Source organism: Antechinus flavipes, chromosome 4 (assembly GCF_016432865.1).
Source record: "Antechinus flavipes isolate AdamAnt ecotype Samford, QLD, Australia chromosome 4, AdamAnt_v2, whole genome shotgun sequence".
Taxonomy (NCBI): Eukaryota; Metazoa; Chordata; class Mammalia; order Dasyuromorphia; family Dasyuridae; genus Antechinus; species Antechinus flavipes.
Genome location: NC_067401.1, coordinates 372,306,474 through 372,325,966, shown reverse-complemented (window position 1 = coordinate 372,325,966; position 19,493 = coordinate 372,306,474). Strand labels below are relative to the sequence as shown.

Here is a 19,493-nt window from a genome sequence, read left to right as displayed (position 1 = left end):
ATTTCCTCTTTCAAAATCCCTAGTTGGAATTCTTAGTCCATTTCTACTCACTTAACCTTATGTTACTTTGTTGGTTTCTTCTCAATTCTTCTGGCTTGGCCATTTTCCCTTTATTTTCATATTTACCAGGCAGCTATGCTGTTCAGTGCCACTAAAGGTTATAATCCCTAGATAGGATTATACTTCCTTTAAAGTGAGTGAAATTGTTAATTACTAGCTTAAAAGATTAGTATTATGAAGTGACAGTCTTTCTTTAAAAGTTTCTCTCCAGCTGAGTGGTGCTTAATTTCCTGCCAATCACCTTGAGATAAATAGTTTGTTTTTTTTCCATTGACAATAGCGTTGCACTGATGAACCACAGTTGTTGTCCCAACGTGATTGTCACCTATAAGGGGACCCTGGCCGAAGTGAGAGCTGTGCAGGAAATAAATCCTGGAGATGAGGTAAGTGTGAGCATAAACCAGCATGAACTGTAGTATGAATGTCAGCCAGCCTTTCTTGTAAGTTAACCTGTGGGGGGAAATCAGTGCAAAGTCAGCAGGAAGAGTGAAGTGAATAGAACTGAAAATAATGGCCACGAATTTCATCCATTCAACTTTATAGTCTTTTCTCAGTTTCTTCATGGGACAACTTATCTGTTTTGTGGATTATCCAGGTTTATAGCTTAGTACTCGTTTCTTTTTGTTACTGCAATTTGGTAGTCTTTGAATTAGGGTCTATCTTAACTTGAATTGTTGTTACGTTAATAATTTTTGCCACAGCTTTTTCATATCCTTCTATATTCAAGGGTTGCTTTTATTGTTTATTTTTGTCATCTTCAGTGGATCTGTGTTCTGTACAGACCCCAAACCTTCATGTCTTTTCATCCTGTGTGATTCTTCCCCATGTCTTTTTGTAAATTTTTTTAGTAGAACTTCCTTCTATGCTTCCCCATAGGTCATCGTATGGGCAGCATTCACACCATTCTTTTGTTATTCCTTCCTTTACAGCCTGCCTCCTTTTCAAATCACACATATCCTGGCTGAAATTCCTTATTCAATTCTTAGGTGAAAATTATCATTGGTAATATGCTATAACTCACATTCTCCACTAACTTGCTCTTGGCAGTCAACAGAAATTATGTTGCTGCTTCAAAGATTGTGGTGCTTGTTTTTTTTCCTTCAAACACTCAATTAAGATGGATGGTCAAATATCCGGCTCTTGTAAGGAACGAACAGAAAGAGCAGTTTAGATAGATAGAAAAGAGGCTAACTTCACTCAAAGAATTGCATGAGTGAATTGATCACTTAATCAGTAAGCATTTATTAAGCACTGACTGTGTGCCAGACAAAGATAGAGAGGAAATGGGAAAAAATGAATCCGTTTCTGCGATAAAAGCTTACATTCTTTTGGGTTGTCCTGAGTTAGAGGTGCTACTCTCTTGGTGAATGGATGTCTTTCATTATTCTCTCTTATGTTTTCTATACTGTCATCACATGGTATTGATTAGATGTTGCCAAAGTTATATGGCTATATGTATATATATACTTTTATGGCATCAAGTTGGATTTCTTGAATGCTTTCAAGAAATATATATATATAGTTATATGGAAACAACTAAACTTGGTTAAGAGCAATTTTATTTAAATTTATTTAAAATAATTTCAGGAAATAAAGTATCAAAACTTTTTCAGTTCCTCTTTCAAAGCCCTTAGTTGGGATTTTTGGTCCATTTCTACTCACTCACTTATCTTTCTGTTACTTTGTTGGTTTCCCCCCAATTCTTCTGGCTTGGCTATTTTCACTTTATTTTCACATTTGCCAGGCAGTATTCTGCTTTCAGTGCCTGATGTAGGATTATATTTCCTTTAATGTGTGTGAAATTGTGACTTGCAAAGTGTCTGCATTGTGGTACTTCACAATTTAATCCTTTAAATTGTCTGGTAGGATCTGGCTTAAAAGTAGATCACAGTTACATTCCAGTTACCGGCAGGAACATCGATTATTATCATTCTCTAGTTTAAGTCAAATATCAGTTTGGTAATTTCTAACGTAAATCTCAATCTGAGTATTTTACATCAGAGTCTTGAAATACAGATTGTTCTGAAAAAAACAAGCCATTGCCTAAAAAGAGCTTTGTGCCTTCTTACAAATGGGAGAAATGTGCTCCATCCTTGGCAGAACTGTTAGGTTCCTGAATATCCGTCTCATAAAATCTACCCTAGTGTCTCTTTGTTTAAAAAAAATCCCAATTAGTCAGAATAATTAAGTCATTTAAGACAGAAATGCTCATTTGGGGACAGACTGAAGAGATGAGCAATTTGTGGCAATGACCAGCTGAGATGGGCAGGGACCGTCTGCTGGACTCTGTCGCCATCTTCTGGCTAGTGCGAGTATTGCACAGGCTTGTCCATCAGCCCTCGCAAGATGAAAAGGTGATGGGGGCGTTTATGGAGGAAGATTGTGGGGAAGGCTTATTCTGCGGCCCTTTTCTCTCCCTCTCCCCTTACTCCTTGAATTTTTGAAAAATTGTGTAGTGATGTCCCTAAGAAAGTAGAAAGGCACTTTTTCTCTTGCTTCCAGCCCTGCAAAGAAAAGGGGTGCGAGGAATAGTGTGGACTGAACCTGATGTTTTGCTTCCGTGGGCTCCTGAGTTTGGGGTGCTAGAATCAAGCCCGGGGGCCCCCTCCAAGTTTTCTTCTCAAATGTGTGTATTGGAGCCCAAGGTTGTTGGCACTTAAAAGGCTATTTGAGGTCCATCTGTTCAGTCAGACATTTGCCTGATTATGTGGGATGATCAGCAAACGCCGGTCCCAGTGAATAGATAATGGATATTTAAATGTTGGCCCCTTCCATATGCTCAGAGGCTTAGTGACAGGAGCACGTTAGAAAACTCAGGAGCAGCCTGAGGGGCACTGCAGGTAAGAGTTTCCCGAATTCCTGGGCCCAGCTGGCAGAAGCGGAAGCAGCCCGCTGTGTGGGGCGGGAGTTCTGCGTCTCCCAGGCCTCCCGCTCTGGGGGCTGCCCTCGGCAGGGACGCAGAACTCTCGGCAACAAAAGCTACACTTGAAGGTTCTTTCTCCAGTGCAGTGTGACTTAGAGGAAGGGGAAATGTCTCACCACACAGGGGCGGCCACACTGAAAGCATTCAAGAAATCCAACTTGATGCCATAAAAGTATAAAAAACTACAAACTGTAGGCAGCGAATACCAAGGATAGCATACCATGGCCAAACAAGAGTCCTTTCTTCTCTACAGGAGTCATGAATGGGGCCCTGCTGGGTGAAAGCTACGGTCAGCCCTCTAAAGCCAGGGCACGGGCAAGGGTCGCTTGGGGGGAACCTCTTTTAGGTGGCTAGTTAAGGTTCACCCAAAGAGAACCAATAACCTCTTCAGAATTAAGACATTTTAGACTGGTAGGAAGGGATTTTCCCAACACGAGAAGTTAATATAAAAGAATGGTAAGCTCCAGTTATTCAACTTTTGTGCCTTTCTTGGGCTGTTTTTTTCCCCTCTTTGTACTATACTACAACTTAAAGTTCATTCAGGAAATCATTAATTTAAGATTATTTATGAAATAATTTCAAATATTAATATCTTAGAGAACGGTATTATAGATTTAGAGTGAAAAGAACTGGGGCTCTAATTGAAATCAAACTCCTCATTTTACAAATAAAAAAACCAGGTCCACAGAATTGGTATCTGGGAGAATTTGAACCCAAAGAGCTCTACCACACTACTTTTGTGATAAGAATTATATACCATGTCCCTCTCTACACTATAATCTTTCTTTCTTTTTTTTTTTTTTTTTTTTTGCTCCTTAGGTTTTTACTAGCTATATTGACCTGCTGTATCCTACAGAGGATCGGAATGACCGGTTAAAAGACTCCTATTTCTTTACATGCGAGTGTAGGGAATGTACTACCAAAGCAAAGGTAAGGCTTCTGTAGCATGGACAAGCCTGGTCACCCTGACATCCCTAGATTTCTCAAGATTCATTTCCAGAAGGAACATCTGCCTCCTCCTTCCAAACTGACATTGGACTCCCCACATCTCAGGAAATTTGTTCACCTCAGGAAAAAGTGTTCCTTCCTGTCCCTTTTCAGGAGAAAGCTTTTAGAGGTAGCTGTCATCACAGTGCATACAGTGGTGGACCATAAGACACAAAGACTTGAGTTCAGACACTTAGCAACTGTGCCATTCTGGGCATGACATATAACCTGTCTGCCTTCATTTGTAAGTGGGTATAATATAATAGCCTGTACCTCCCAGAGTAGTTGTGAGAATAAATGAGATAATATTTGTAAGCAGCACTGAGCACAGTGCCTGGCACATACTAGGTGCTATGTAAATGCTTATTCCCTTCTCCCTTTTCAGATGATGACATCTTAAAAGTCTTTTATCATGGCAGCCTGTAGAGGGAAAGCACATGCTCCTAGGAGGTGTAGGTCATGCTCCTCAAAGGTGTGGGTGCTAGTCCCTTCTTCCTGCCTCCAGAAAACTTTGTGATCTTGGACAAGTCCCTGAAAGTACTCTTAGGTCTGTTTGTTCATCTCTAAGATAAAGATGAACTCTAAAGATCCCTTAAGTGCTAGCCTTTTATAGGACACAAAGTCCTATCCTAGCATAAATGCCCCACCAAAGTATGAGAAGTTTGTTAAGGAGAGCATTTTTCTTTATGAAAAACCAATTAACCCTTTAATTTTGTTTCTGGTGTGTGTGTGTATACTTATGCGTATACACACACACACACACACACACACGAAAGACTAAAATTAATAGAGGGATCAGTGAGCTGATCCAGAGTAGCTTTTCTGACATATGATATTTCAGCCAGTCTGAGAGCCAGGCAGGGCCTAGTGGACATCAATTTGAACTTCCTCGTTTTACAGATGGCACCAACTTTGCCAAGATATTCTTAGAAACCTCCGTTACTGGTCTGTTTTCCTTCTATGTGAAACCTATTTCTGGCAACTCAGTACTAGGTGCAAGAAGAGGCTTTCGTGAATATTTGGGCATGGAAAGGAATTTCCAAATTGCCATCTTTTAAAATGGAATATACCTTTGGAAGTGGTAAGGAAAAAATGGGAGACAGGGAGGGAAGCAAAACCAGAAAGAAAGAATTCCAGCAACTTCACAAACCAATTTAGAGAAGTTTTTAGGCTGAGGCCAAAAAGATCGAGTTTACTATAGCACTACCACAGCAACCCTGCCCTGTTTTCTTCTCCATGTGGCCACAAATGCATGCTGAGAAACAAGCTCTAGTCAGAGTTTCTCATGAAATCCAATTTTAAAAAAATTATAAAAATATTAAATTTCTTTCAGGTCTGCTGACTAATTTTCATCCCACACTGATTCAGAATCATTAAAGCACAGAGTACTCAAGTTAGAAAGTGCCTTACTATAAATCAATTTCTATAAATTTATAAAATTTAGAAATTTTAAAAGTGTTTTTATTCATGCCTTTTTTCTTTTACATTGCTTAATACTTCCCAGTTTTCTGCAATGATTTTCTCTCCCATAATGAAGAAAATACAAATAAGAAAATACAATTGCCTTACTTACCTTATTTTAGCTGTTTGCCAAGTTACATTTAGTCTTATTGGATCAGAGTTCTGCTGTCTTCCGGTCGGTATTGTTCTCTTTTATATTATTGTGGTTATTGTGGAAGTTATTCTCCTAGTTCTCCTTACTTTATTATGCATCAGTTCACATGAGTGTTCATTCTTCCAGTCAGCAGGAATCCAGTTTATTTTTAAAAAAACAAACAAACACCTTATATGATCAGCCCCCATGTTATAGATAAAGAGAACTGAAAGAAATAAAGAAATTTGGCCATGGCTCTGCTGGGATTCAAATTCAGGCCTTCCAACATCTCATCCAGCATCCTTTCTACAGCCCCCCATTCCCTTTTTCCACAAGTGCCTGTGGGCATCTAATAATTTGCAAGTTGATCTACAGGGATGTGCTTGAAAGATTTCTCCACTGTTATGGTTCCCTTTATAATATTCATATATATTTTTTGCAGGATAAAGCCAAGGTGGAAATACGAAAACTGAGCGAGCCCCCAAAGGCCGAAAGCATCCGCGACATGGTGAAATATGCACGGAATGTCATTGAGGAATTTAGGCGGGCCAAGCATTATAAATATATCCTTTTCTCAGTTTCCTTATAAGAGATGAGGAGGGAAAGATGGGGGGCATGGAGTTTGAATCTTAAACAAAGAGAGCTTCTTTAATGGGTAGATTTTATACTTTGTCAAGTGTAGAAAACAACTTCCCCCATTTCTTACTTGATTAGTTTAGACTGAATTCAGCTTCCAGGTGGGATACTTTGCTTCTTTGAAGAGGGTCTGAAAAAGTTCTTTGAAGTTTGCCTTAGTTCCTTAAAGACACCTATATAGAGCCCTGTAGTATCAAGTCTCTTAGTAGACACTCAGTAATTGTGCAGTCAATCTTGTTATCCATATGAATTAAGTAATTAATTAGATAATGAAAAAGCAGGCATTATATACTTACTATAAATAAAGCAATCTGTAGATAAAGTAGATGAACAATGGGAAAGATAGGACTGGGGTACCAAAGAATTTATGTGGCTGAATGCATGTCTGTCCAAAAGTGTCCCTGGCTGCTTTTTTACACGCAAATCTAAGTGTTAGAGGCCTTGAGGTGGGGAAAGGAAATAGAAAGGAGGGAGTTATCCTTGGTTTTTGCATTATCTGCACCGTTATTTCCTACAGTTGTTGCATTTAAGTGAACCAGCTTTTCCTGTGGCTGATATTCAAAACTTGAAAGCTTGCCCAAGAGTCTCTAAAATTTCCCCATTTACCAAAACTCTGCCCAGAATGTTTTCACAGCTACATGGCTTGAATAATAATATAATTTCATATAATAGCAATCTGTCCTAGGGGTTGCTTTGTGAGAAAAGGACTTAATATACTTTATGTAACTACAGAGAGAAGAACCAAGATTTGTAGGTAGAAATACAGGGGAGACAAATTTTGGTTCAGTATATAGCACAATTTCTTGACAATTAGATTTATTTAAAATAGAATGGGCTCTTTTAAGACTAGGCCACCATTACTGGAATTATTTGAGGAGAGGCTGAATGATCACCTGGTAGAAGTTTTTCAGGAGGAATTCTTTCCTTGAGTTGGAGATGACAGCATATACATTGAAAGTATCCCTGAAAATGTTAAGGATTTTATTTTTTAATGCACAAAATAAAACAGAAAAAAAGACCAAAAAGAAATACAGATGAGGACAGCTTTGAAAGTTATATGTTGAATTTGTTATATGCTAAAGAAAAAACAAGCTTTAGTTGTTATTCAGTTTTATATACAATCTTTTTTTCTGTTCTAATTTCTAAGTGGAAACACTCATTTTATGTGATGTTTCAGTTCAGAATAAGAATTTTTAAAAAGAAAAAGAAGAAAAAAATGACTGAACATGGAATGTCAGAATCTGATTTCCAATTTTTGACTTTGCTCCTTTTACCTCCATGACTTTGGGGAAATCATCTATCTCTTTTGTCCCTTAGTGTCCTCATTTGTAAGTCCTTTTTAGCTGTATACCTATGAGCTTATCAACTTCTAATTTCCCTTTCACCTCTAAGATATGATTCAAATTATCCTTTAATTTAGACCTTCAGTTTTCATATGGCCAAAGCTCTTTAGCTTCCAGTGTAATATGGGGCCCTCAGTTTTTTTATTTTTTTAATCAAAGAAAATAAATAATTTTATTAGAATTATTTCATTTTCAAGAAACATTTAAGAACAATGTAGATTGCTCCCTTTCTGGGATGCTTTGAATATAGAATTTGGGTGTCCTTCAAACACTTTACCAAACCTTGTGACCCAGGGTAGCATTGTCCATGTACATAATTTTGGGTAGCCAGCCATATTGCACATTTTTTCTTGATTCCAATGCAACCCCTAGCGAGCTGTTGGAGATCTGTGAACTCAGCCAGGAGAAGATGGGCTCCTTGTTTGAAGACAGCAATGTGTACATGTTACACATGATGTACCAAGCTATGGGCGTATGCTTATACATGCAGGACTGGGAAGGTGCCTTGCGCTATGGACAGAAAATAATTAAGCCCTACAGGTGACTTGGGGATAAATGGAATTGTTATTTAAGAATTTTTTTCTTTCTATGATCAGAATCCAAGCTGATTGATGGTTCTTCCTGGAATGTGGTTTAGCGGGGGCAGCCTTTGGTTCTCTGCACCTCTTAGACTTGCAAGTCTGTGTTCATTATTTGGAAGCTGTTCTGTCTCTTTAGGGCCCTGCTTTCAGAGGCAGCCAGGCATTGGGATAGTTATCACTTATGCAGTTCCCCACCCTCACTAGCCATGGTGATACCCATATTGGTAAGGATTAAACCATCCTTCCATGAGTCTTAACCATGTATAAGCCCTAGCCATGGAATTCAAATGACTCGTCAACTTTCCCATTCTCCCAGAACTAAGAACTATTTTACACACTTGCCCCATGGGACTAGCAGTAGATCAGACTAAAGAATTATTCTTTTATATAGTGGGAAAGGTCTCAGGCCCAAAGCCCAGCCCACTTCGAGTACATACTTTATGTGTGAGACCTTAGGCAAGAGCTGTGATCTACCTAAAACACCATTATCTTCATTATAAGATGAATGTCTCCTACCTCCCAGGATAATCTGGAGGAGACACAGAGTTAGGGCCTGGAGGTGGTTTCATTCGTATAGGGAATTTCCAGGTGAGAAAACTTTTCTACCAATGCACGTCCCTTCTCTGCAGGGTTATCATCTTGAAGAATTTTCACTTAAAAAGTGGCAACTTGCCTCTCCAGCCAGCATGTATCAGGGGTGGAGTTCAACCCAGGTCTTCCTTGTTTCAGGGCTGGCTCTCTGTCCATGGTGATATGAGTGCCTCTCCTCTGGGTGAAGGCCCATTGTTAATCATAATGAGGTGCAGAATTATGCTTTCCTGCATATTTTCCCTATCCGTTCTCTTGCCACTAAAACTCTTTTGTTCTTTTTCGGGTATTTTTGCCCGTTCTCCTGGGAGGTGACTTGCTGTGGGGTCACTCCTGAAGGTGGACCCTTTTCCAGAGAGCAGTGACTCATCCATTCCTGTTCCCCATCTCTGCCAAGGATAGCGTAGGAGGAGTTGGACTTGGACCTGCTGGATACCATCCTAAGCTTAGACCCAGAACAGTATCCTGACAGAGCGCTTACACTCCGGGATGTGTGGCTGAGGAAGACCAAAGCACTTTTTCCCCAAAAAAAAATTTCTGAAAGCAGGAAAGAGCTTCTCTGGTTTGGAACAGAAAACTAATACAAATAGGATGGATAAGATAAATCCTCAGGGACCCTTCAAGCCCTCAGACTTAAGAGTTAGATTTCACTCTCTCTTCAGGGAGTTTATTGCCTTTACCCTGAAGGCTCAGTCCTTAGATAGCTCTGCTTTGACTGGCCGGCAGAGGGAGCAAGAGGGGAAAGTAAGTTCTTGAAAACTGTCCAGATACTGAGTTTGCCATTTAAATTCTAGATAAATTCCTCACCACCCCCCACCCCCCTCCCAGCACCCCGGAATGGGAGAGGCCAGGAATGTGCAAGCTCAGAGCTTCCTCAAAACTTTCCCACACTTAGCTCAGAAATATCCGGCCACTCTTTTTGTTGGAAGGGAAGTCCAGCTCGTAGTTCTCTGCTGGTTCCCGGAGTCACTCAGTGTCCCCTTTAGTCCCCACCTCCCGAGGAGCCTCTGCGGGGCAGACCACTGAACCGCTACATCATCTCCCTCAGCCTTCTCCAGAGTTCCAGCTTCTCTCACCCACCTGTCCAAAGAGCAAAGGAGAACCCCCCATTTGGGTGATGCTGCCAGTGTAGGGAGACCCGAGTTCTCCAGGGAAAGGGTTTGCACAACTGCCCAGTATAGGGGCACGTCCCACTAATTCAGACATTGCTCAATAAATTCCACTAAATATCTACTAAGGTATGTGTGATATATACAGTATATTCTCTACTGGGGTCAGAAGAGGATGGCAAAGAAGTGGGAAGTTTGGTCTTTGGCTTTATAAAATTTAAATAGCATTGCTTCCTCCCCTTTGTCATGCAGCTGGAAGAACTAAGTAAACCTAAGTTTACGGTGATAATATGCTGTTCTTAATATATAAAAATGGTATCCTTGAGCCACCTTCAGGAAGTCATTTTCTTTGAGTGGATTCTCTAATGAAGCTATGCTTGATCTTAAGATGGCTCAAAATATTAATAGCAACATATGAATATCCATACTGGATAAAGGGAACATTGTTTTAAAAATAGGTTTGCCACAAGATTGTTCCAGAGAGCATCCTTTCCCAGTGCATTTTAAATTATTTTGCATACAACCCTTGAAATACATTCAATACAATGCACATAAAGGGCATTCTGAAGTGGCGAGTACTTATTGGTCCAAGTTGTGCTGATTCCTCCAGACTTTTCCAACTGGGCTCCCTGGTATGTACTGGTAAACATTTCTGAGATTGTTGATTGGGTCTAGAAGCCTTGAGCCACGGAATGGGGTTTAACGCACTGCAGACACATTGAATTAAAGGCGTGTATTCAAGCTTCTTCTTTCCCCAGGTTGGATACCTGAATGCCAGAGTAGAAGATCTGATAATAAGATGGTTTCTCCTTTCTTTGTTGTCTTTTAGCAAACATTATCCACTGTATTCCCTAAATGTGGCCTCCATGTGGCTCAAGCTAGGAAGACTGTATATGGGCCTAGAACACAAAGCTTCAGGAGTAAAAGCCCTGAAAAAGGTAATTTTCCTTTTCTCTAGTAACTTGGCTTTTCTGTAGACTCTTGTGGAAGGGGAGGATGGGACCATCTTCTCCTAGCCAAGCTTGCTTTAGTCGCCTCTGAAAGTTAAATATTGGTACTACTGCCTGTTTTACAGTGTTATATGGAGCTATAGTCCTTTGCCAATTGTGAAAATTTTTTAAGTGTTTAAGTTATTCTTGCAGTGCTTCATTAATGTAATTATTATATCTCTGTGACATAAGGGCATTGTGCCAGAAGTTGGGAGAACAAAGACAAAAGCATAACAATACCTGCTCTCAAGGAGCTTTGGAAGGAAGCACATGTATATATAGATCTACATAAAAAATAAAAACAGAGTGATCTGGGGGAGGGGAAGAGGCACTAGTAGTTGTGGAGATGGAAAGAGGGAGGCATTGGGAAAGACCTCAGAAAGAATGAACAAGCCTAAATGGAGCTTTGGCCCAGTTGAGAGAATATGTTTGGAGTCTTGAAGACCAGAGTTGGAATTCTGCCTCAGATACTTACTGTGTACTCCTGGCAAATCACTCAATCTTGTAGTCTCAGTTATTTTTTTAAAAAATCGAGTTTTAAATTTATTTAAGTTAAGGTTATTGTAAGGACTAAAGGAGAGAGCATATGTAAAACACTTGCAAACCTTGATGCCATATATAAATGCTGGCCATCAGGAGGAGAAGGTGAGAATGTGAGAAAGCAGATGGACTGTTGTGTCTGAGTAACAAAAGAAGGTCGTTTCTGTCTGGATCCCAAAGAATATAAAATGAAATAATGTTTTTTCCTAATATGACAACTTAGATAATTCACTTCTTATACAAAGATGACCCTTTTGACCCACCAGCTGGAGGAATTATTTTTATAATTGTGGAGATGATTTTTCACTCTCCTGACAGAAACTTACTGTGACCAATGGCACACATTTGGCCAGAGTTTTTTCTATTTGAAAATAATAGGCTCACACTGTGATCCGGCCCATAGCCTTAGCCTCATTGGCTTCAAGCTGTAATCACAGCCAAGTCTTTTATACTGTCAGTTGGAGGGCATGGTCTAGCAAGAGGTGAAGATGAGTCCTTCATGATCTCTCCTACAAAGGCGGCCCCACTTCTGCAAAGCCATCCTTATGTTAAATCTTTGTGACCCCCCACTATAGATAATCCCAACCTCACCTCTCCTTCACATTCTAGACAACTCCCTCCCTGAAGCCTTTGAGAAGAGGCCCTCACCTCCATTTTACTGAGAAAATAGAGGCCTTCCACTCTGTACTCACTTATTCAAATAAATACTTGTTGACTGATAGGTTGATTGTCCCCTCCTCCACATATAAAACTTCTGTATCATTCATTATTCGTTCTTTTTTTATTCTAATCTCCTTGACAAGATCAACCCCTCTTCTAATGCCCTTGATTTCACTCCATCCTGTTTATCCATCATTCATTCTTCATCAGTCATTCTTGCTTTATCAATCATTCTTTTTATCATCTTCAATTTCTCAGTCACTGACTTCTTTTGATATACCTACAAAAATGACTTGTGCCTCCCCATTCATAAATTCTTCATTTGACTGTAACTAACCCTGAATTTATTTTCTTAGTTCTCTTCTCCTTTGACAGCCAGACTACTAGAAAGTGTTTCCTCCATTTCCTTATTTCCCACTAACTTCTCACTTCCTTGTAACCTGGCTTCTAATTTCTATCATTGCACTGAAACTGCTTTCTCCAAAGTTATCAGTGATTAATCTTTTGTTCTCATTCTACTAGATTTTTTTCCCTAAACATTCTCTCCCAATTTGTCTTTTGTGACACTGTTTTTTCTTGATTCCTTTTCCACATTTTTGACTATGTCTCAGTCTACTTTCTTGGCACATCATCTATCTCCTGCCAACCAATCACAAGTATCTCCCATTGTTCTGTGGTGCTTTCTATTTTTTCTGTGCTAGCTCTTTTTTTTTTTTTTTAGAGTTGAAAATAATGTATAGTTTTTATTACAAGGCGTGCATTTTTTTTTTAATCAACAGTGTTAAATGAAAATTCACGGCTTTATATCAAATCCTCTTTTTTTAAAAAAAAATTATAACTTTTTACTGACAGAACATATGCCTGGGTAATTTTTTTTACAACATTATCCCTTGCACTCACTTTTGTTTCGACTGTTCCCCTCCCTTTCTTCATCTCCTCCCCCAAATGACAAGCAGTCTTATACATGTTAAATATGTCACAGTATTTCCTAGATACAATATATGTGTGCAGAACCAAACAGTTCTTTTGTTGCACAGGAAGAATTGTATTCTGAAGGTAAAAATAACCCGGGAAGAAAAACAACAGTGCAAGCATTTATACTCATTTCCCAGTGTTCTTTCTTTGGGTGTAGCTGCTTCTGTCCATCATTGATCAGTTGAAACTGAGTTAGATTTTCTCTTTGTCGAAGAGATCCACTTCCATCAGAATACATCCTCATACAGTATTGTTGTTGAAGTATATAATGATCTCCTGGTTCTGCTCATTTCACTTAGCATCAGTTCATGTAAGTCTCTCCAAGACTCTCTGTATTCATCCTGCTGGTCATTTCTTACAGAACAATAATATTTCATAACATTCATACCACAATTTACCCAACCATTCTTCAATTGATGGGCATCCAGTCATTTTCCAGTTTCTAGCCACTACAGAGAGGGCTGCCACAAACATTTTGGCACATTCTGTGCTAGCTCTTAGTAAGCTCATTAGCTGTTTTGGATTCTCTTAGCATCTCTATGAAAATGGTTGTCCTATATAGATATACCCAGCTTTAATTTCTTTCTTGAATTCCTATACTATATCACCAGTTATCTGTTGGATATCTGCCCAATATGTCCTATAGGCATCTCAGATTTTTTTACCTTCCTTCCTGCCCTTCTTCCAAGCCTCCTTATTTCTTTGAAGAATTTCACTATCATTTACATTTCCCAAGTTTATAGCCATCAAGTCATTCTTGATTCTTTTCTTTCTCCTGTCTAATCATCTGTCAAATCATAGTTTTACCTGCACCATATCTTTCACATCCAAACCTGTCTCTTCTTAAGACCACAACTACTCTAGTTCAGGTAGACTTTTTTCACCTGTCACCCATAATAATTTAAGAGTTTCCTGCTTTAGATATCCATCTTCTCCAGCCCATTCTCCACAAAACAGCCAAATTAATATTCCTAAAACATAAGTCTAACCTTGAAGCTCTGCTCCACAGAAATCTTCTTACTGCCTTCTAGGGTAAAGTAAAAACTCTTCTGCCTTAGCACTTAAGACTTTTTGTAATTTGGCTACTCTCTACCATTCCAGACAGTCCCTATTATTCTATTTACATTATTCTAATACAATTGACTTAGTTTTTGTTCCTTGTATGTGACGTTTTACGTATCCCTCTTCAATACCTTTGACGAGGCTGGGTCACATGCCTTAATATACCCCTTCCTCACATCTACATCTTGAATCCCTTGCTTTTCTTCAAATCTCAGCCTCTGGATGTAGTTTTGCTTTGTAAAATTAGTTTTTGCTAGGAAAGAGACAATTTGGTGGAAAAAAAGATTCAGGTCATAGTGATTTAAATTGTAACTTCAGTTGATTAGATTTAAATCAAATCCACCCTGCAGTTCCCATTCCCTACTGGTAAATTTCTCCTTTCCTGGAGAAATCACTCATATACATGTTGGAGGTTTCTCGGATCAATGCATCTAGACCTGAGTGAACACAACTAACCAAACCATATGGAGAACTTCTTTCTCCTAAAATATCCAGAAGAGTGAGGCTAAAAAGGCCTCACCACAGAAGCAACCTTGAGAAACACTCCATAAGAGATGGGAATGCCTGTTTGTTTATTTGGTTTTTAAATCTTAATTATCTGGGTAATCTTTTCCTGATGTTTGATCTGTTTAGACTTGCTTTAGAGTCTGGGATTTTACTTAGGATTAAGAGCTTTCTTTAAAAATGCATATTCATAATTATATCTCAACGTAATTGATTTTCTTTGCAATCTTTATAGTTTGTTCATTTAAAAACATTCCGAACTGTTCCTAGGCTTTGCCAAGCTGTCAAAGAGGTTTATGCCATAAACAAAAAGGTTCAGAAGATTTGTTTCAGACTATTTTATTAAGTTTCTTTAAAAAAAGAATTCTTTGTGATCATAGGAAATTACTCTCTGAGTCTCACCTCAGTTTTCTCATCAGTAAATGAGGGAGTGAGCCTAAGTGACCACTAAGATCCTTTAACTTTAACCCCCACAAAAGCCATGAGCCTGAATCATTTTTAGGAAAAATAAAGAATCCCATTTCTCAACCTGAGCCACAGAGTAAGCATGAAGAAACCTCCCCCTTCCTTCTTTTCATTTATTCGAATGGAAGAGGCTGAAAAGGGATCTGTGAGAGGGCTAAAAGGAAAACCATCACTTTTCTCATTTATTTTTTTTTTCTCCTCTAGGCTATCGCTATTATGGAAGTAGCTCATGGCAAAGATCATCCATACATTTCCGAGATAAAAAAGGAAATTGAAGACCACTGAACCTATGCAACCCCTTCAGCTTTTATTTAAATTCTTTGTGGAAACCTCAGAGAATTGAGTGCATGAGGGTCCTTTGGAAGCATGGCCCTCTGGCATTTCTCTAATAGAACTGGAATGAGAAACATTCACTGCACTTAAAACCTTACCTACCTATTGCTTACTCAGAGGTTTATTTTAAACTTCTTAATCCTTCATAGAAATTAATTTTTGAATGCTCTTTTTCTAAGAGATAATGCCATGGTTTCCTACAATATACTTTTGACAGATCAAGTTGGAAGGGAAAAAAAAATCCATTTTTTTCTCCTTCCTCTTTGCCTGTTTTAATGTCTAGAATAAATCTGAGTGATGTAAGGTAATAAAAGGGATAATGAAAGTCCTTATAGTCTGTTTCTTATTTGTTTTCTAAAGACATTTGTAAAGTTGATTTGTGAGATTATGTGGAGATGGAGAATCCTATGGGGGATTTGTGGCCTAATTTGTAAGTCTGTCCAATACTTTCTAGAAGGATAGCCTAAGTTACAGAATTGAGACCTGTAAGAGATCTTGGAAATAATACTAGGCCAATTCGCTTATTTAATAAGTGGATTAACTAAGCCCCAGACGGGGAAGTGATTTGTTGAAAAGAACCATATCCATTAGAGTTGATCATCACATAATCTTCTTGTTGCTGTGTACAACGATCTCCTGATTCTGCTCATTTCACTTAGCATCAGTTCATATAAATCTCTCCCAGGCTTTTCTGAAATCAGTTTGCTATTATTTCTTACAGAACAATAATATTCCATAACATTTATATACCATAATTTATTCAGCCATTCTCCAACTCATAGGCATCCATTCAGTTTCCAGTTTCTCGCCACTACAAAAAGAGCTGCCACAAACATTTTTGCACATGTGGGTTCTTTTCCCTTGTTTTATGATCTCTTTGGGGTACAGGCCCAGTAGAGACACTTCTGGATCAAAGGGAACTGTTTGATAGTCCTTTGCACATAAGACTTTGCCACTCTTCTGTATTTTCCCATAATTCTTTATGGACCACTTGACTTTGTACATCATGATGATGATAATTGTGATAAAAGCAACAGTAATAATAATAGCATTTATATACTACCTACTATGTGCAAACTCCTTCAGAGCAAGGGCTATCTTTTGCCTTTCTTTTTTAACCCCAGCACTTACCAAGGTACATGGCACATAGTAAGTGCTTGATAAATGTTGGCTTAACCCCTTGCAGATATTATTTCATTTTCTCCTTACAACATGCCTAGAAAGTAGGTGCTACTATGGGGCTCCTTTTTTACAGTTCAGGAAACTGAGGCAAACAGAAACGATGACTTAAGGCAGGCTGCCTGTTCAGGCAGCATATCTAGTGTGGGAGGTGTTTCTAAAGCCATTGGAGCCCGTGGGATGCCAGGTTCCCTCATTCTTCATTCATGCCCAGCCCCCATCTTATGCAGTCATACATCGTTCCAATGTCATCCTTGGCTCTGGAACCATAAGATCTGAGTTTGATCAACCTGGCTTATGGCATACCAAAAACTTAAACATCAGCCAACCTAGGGACAGTGTTTGTTAGCAACAGCTGCTGTGGGGGAGGATGACATGGAATAGTATTTGGTCTAGAATGATGGAATTTTTTCATTGAGGAAAACTTCTTGAAGTCCAAACAAGAATTTCACCCATCAGTTAATAATCAAAACTTGTTAATGTTTGAACCTAAGTCAATTTTAATTTTTTACAAGCAACTTGCAGCAGTTGGGAAAGCTATAAAGGTCATTTCTCCCCGAAGCCTGTAAGATATTCTTACCAAGAAATAGATAATTTTTTAAACATTTTCTGATTGCATTTTCCTGTCAAGAGAGATGAGTTGGGAGCTGGCTGAATTTTTTGGATTAGAATATTCAGGGAAGCCCTTAAAACCACACTTACGAGGACAAAGGAAGACCAGAAAGAAGCATACTTGGGTTTGTTTCCTTATTTAACTTATAACTCTTATAGCCATTAAACACAGAAAGGCATCCCATATAAAAAGATTTTTAAAAGAAAAGGGAAAAACCCCAGCAAGACTAATAAACATAAAAAAGTGAAAATTTATGCAATGTACCCTACTTATGGACTTCTTGCCTCTGCAAAGGAATGGGGGAAAAGGTCTACTCATCTCTTTTCTTTGGGACTATGTTTGTCCTTTGTACTTTTATAATATTCATTTTTGATTGTTTTATGCTTGTTCTTGACATCAACATTGTCATAATCATTGGTTATATTGTTTTCCTGGCTCTTCAAATTATGTAAATTTCTCTTTGCCTCTCAGCATTCATCATTTTTATCATTTCTTACAACACAACAATATCTCATTATATTCTGTACCATAATGTATTTAGCCATCCCCCAAATGATGGGCATCTACTTTGTTCCAATTCTGTGTTATCTCCAAAAGTGCTGCTATGAATAGTATTGATATGGACTTATATTTTTAATCAGTGAACTCTGTAGCGTAACCCGAGTCATGGACTCTCTCAAAGGTATTGATATTTTTAAAAAGCACACACTTTAATAGATTCTATCAATTACTCAATCAATAAACAGGGCAGCTAGATGATGCAGTAGATAAGAGTACCAGACTTGCAGTCAGGAGAGTTGTCTTTCTGAATTCAAATCTGGCCCCAAACACTTCCTAGCTGAGTGATTCTGCATAAATTGTCTCAGTGTCTTCATCTATAAAAATAAGCTGGAGAAGGAAATAGTAAAGCCCTTCAGTTTCTTTGCAAAAAAAAAAAAAAAAAACCCAAATCACGTCACAAGAGTCCTACACAGCTGAAAACAACAACAGTCAATAAATATTCATTAATGCCTACATGTACCAAGCATTGTGTTAAGAAAGATTCAATGGAAGGCAAAAGATAGCTCCTGTTCTAGAGGGGTTCACAGTGTACTGGGGAGACAAAAACAACTTAGTACAAACAAGACACAGACAGCATAAATTGGAAATGATCTGTGGAAGAGAGGCATTATTAACACAAGAAGATTTGGGAAACATTTCTCATGGCAGGAGAGATTTTTGGCTGTGACTAAAAAAAAAAATTGGGGGGAGGAGCAGGGAGTAGAAGTGGGGAAAAGAATTCCAAACCTGAGGGGCAGCTAATAAAAATGCATGGAGTTGGGAGATGGAATATATTATTTAAGAACAATGAAACCAAGTAAACAACAAACATTTTCTTAAAGATGCATTTTAAGAAAGTCATTGACAGCTGAACTGGAGTGGGGTGAAACAGTGGCCAAAAGACTAACTCACTGCAATAGTTCAGGCACAAAGGGATGAAGGTTTGCATGAGTTTAGCATGAGTACTGCAGCCACAGTATAGCGACAGGCAATCTGCTCTTCTAAAAACAGCCTCAGCACCCGGGGGTAGATAATGCACTCTTTGGCCTTGGCAACTCATAGGTTGGAGAAAATGTTTGCTGTTTATTTTTAAGACTTACAGAGCATTCTTTCACAAAAGATCAATCAAGTAGAGTGGTACAAATAATATCATCCCTGTGTTGCAGAGAAGGAAACAAAGAGTATGTGATCCAGCGATGGGTGTTCAAGTTGAGATTTAAAGTCCGGTATCTTGATTCCCTTTTCACTATGGTATGCTGTTTTCCAAATTCTCACCAGGGTATTTGTCTTCCCATGTCTGGTCTTCCTGGCTTGGGTAGCACATGCATGGGAAAATCACCAAAAGTGGCTATTGCCTTTCCTGTAGCTTTCTGGGGCTCTTCCCAGGAACAAAAATTACTCATTTTCAAACCAAACCTCAATGTGAGTTGTTGAGTCAGGGAAAAATATTGATGAATGAAATAAGTAAGCTTTTGGGGAAAAAACTACAAGGCAAAAAATGCCTGAAGTTTTTTTTTTTTCTTAATAATATTGTTGGGAGAGTTAAATATTATAGCGGGGAGAGGATTGAGTGGTCTGGAACTGAGGGGGACCTGAAATAAACTTCAACCTCAGATATGTTCCAGCTATGTGAGCCTAAGCAACTTGACCCTGACTGCCATATGTATACTCATATATATATAAGCAGATGTTAATAGAAAGTGATATCCTTTTTGGAATGAAGAAGAAATGAGAAATACCAATCAAGTTCTTTGATATCCTTCTTTATCAATCTTTTTGGAATGAAAAAAGAAATGAGAAATACCAATCAAG

The 19,493-nt window shown here is 38.6% G+C and overlaps 1 protein-coding gene across 2 annotated transcripts in view; it reads left to right on the top strand.

The window, feature by feature from the left end:
• SMYD2 (SET and MYND domain containing 2) overlaps positions 1-15,677 on the top strand; it is an 86,876-nt gene extending 71,199 nt beyond the window's left edge. For both annotated transcript variants that reach the window (XM_051998380.1, XM_051998381.1), the window contains 6 exons: positions 341-443; positions 3,803-3,913; positions 6,007-6,127; positions 7,909-8,083; positions 10,651-10,759; positions 15,221-15,677. In XM_051998380.1, the coding sequence (XP_051854340.1) occupies positions 341-443; positions 3,803-3,913; positions 6,007-6,127; positions 7,909-8,083; positions 10,651-10,759; positions 15,221-15,301 (700 nt within the window). In that variant the 3' untranslated portion in view covers positions 15,302-15,677. The remainder of the gene's footprint in view (positions 1-340; positions 444-3,802; positions 3,914-6,006; positions 6,128-7,908; positions 8,084-10,650; positions 10,760-15,220) is intronic.
• The last annotated feature ends 3,816 nt before the right edge of the window (positions 15,678-19,493 follow it).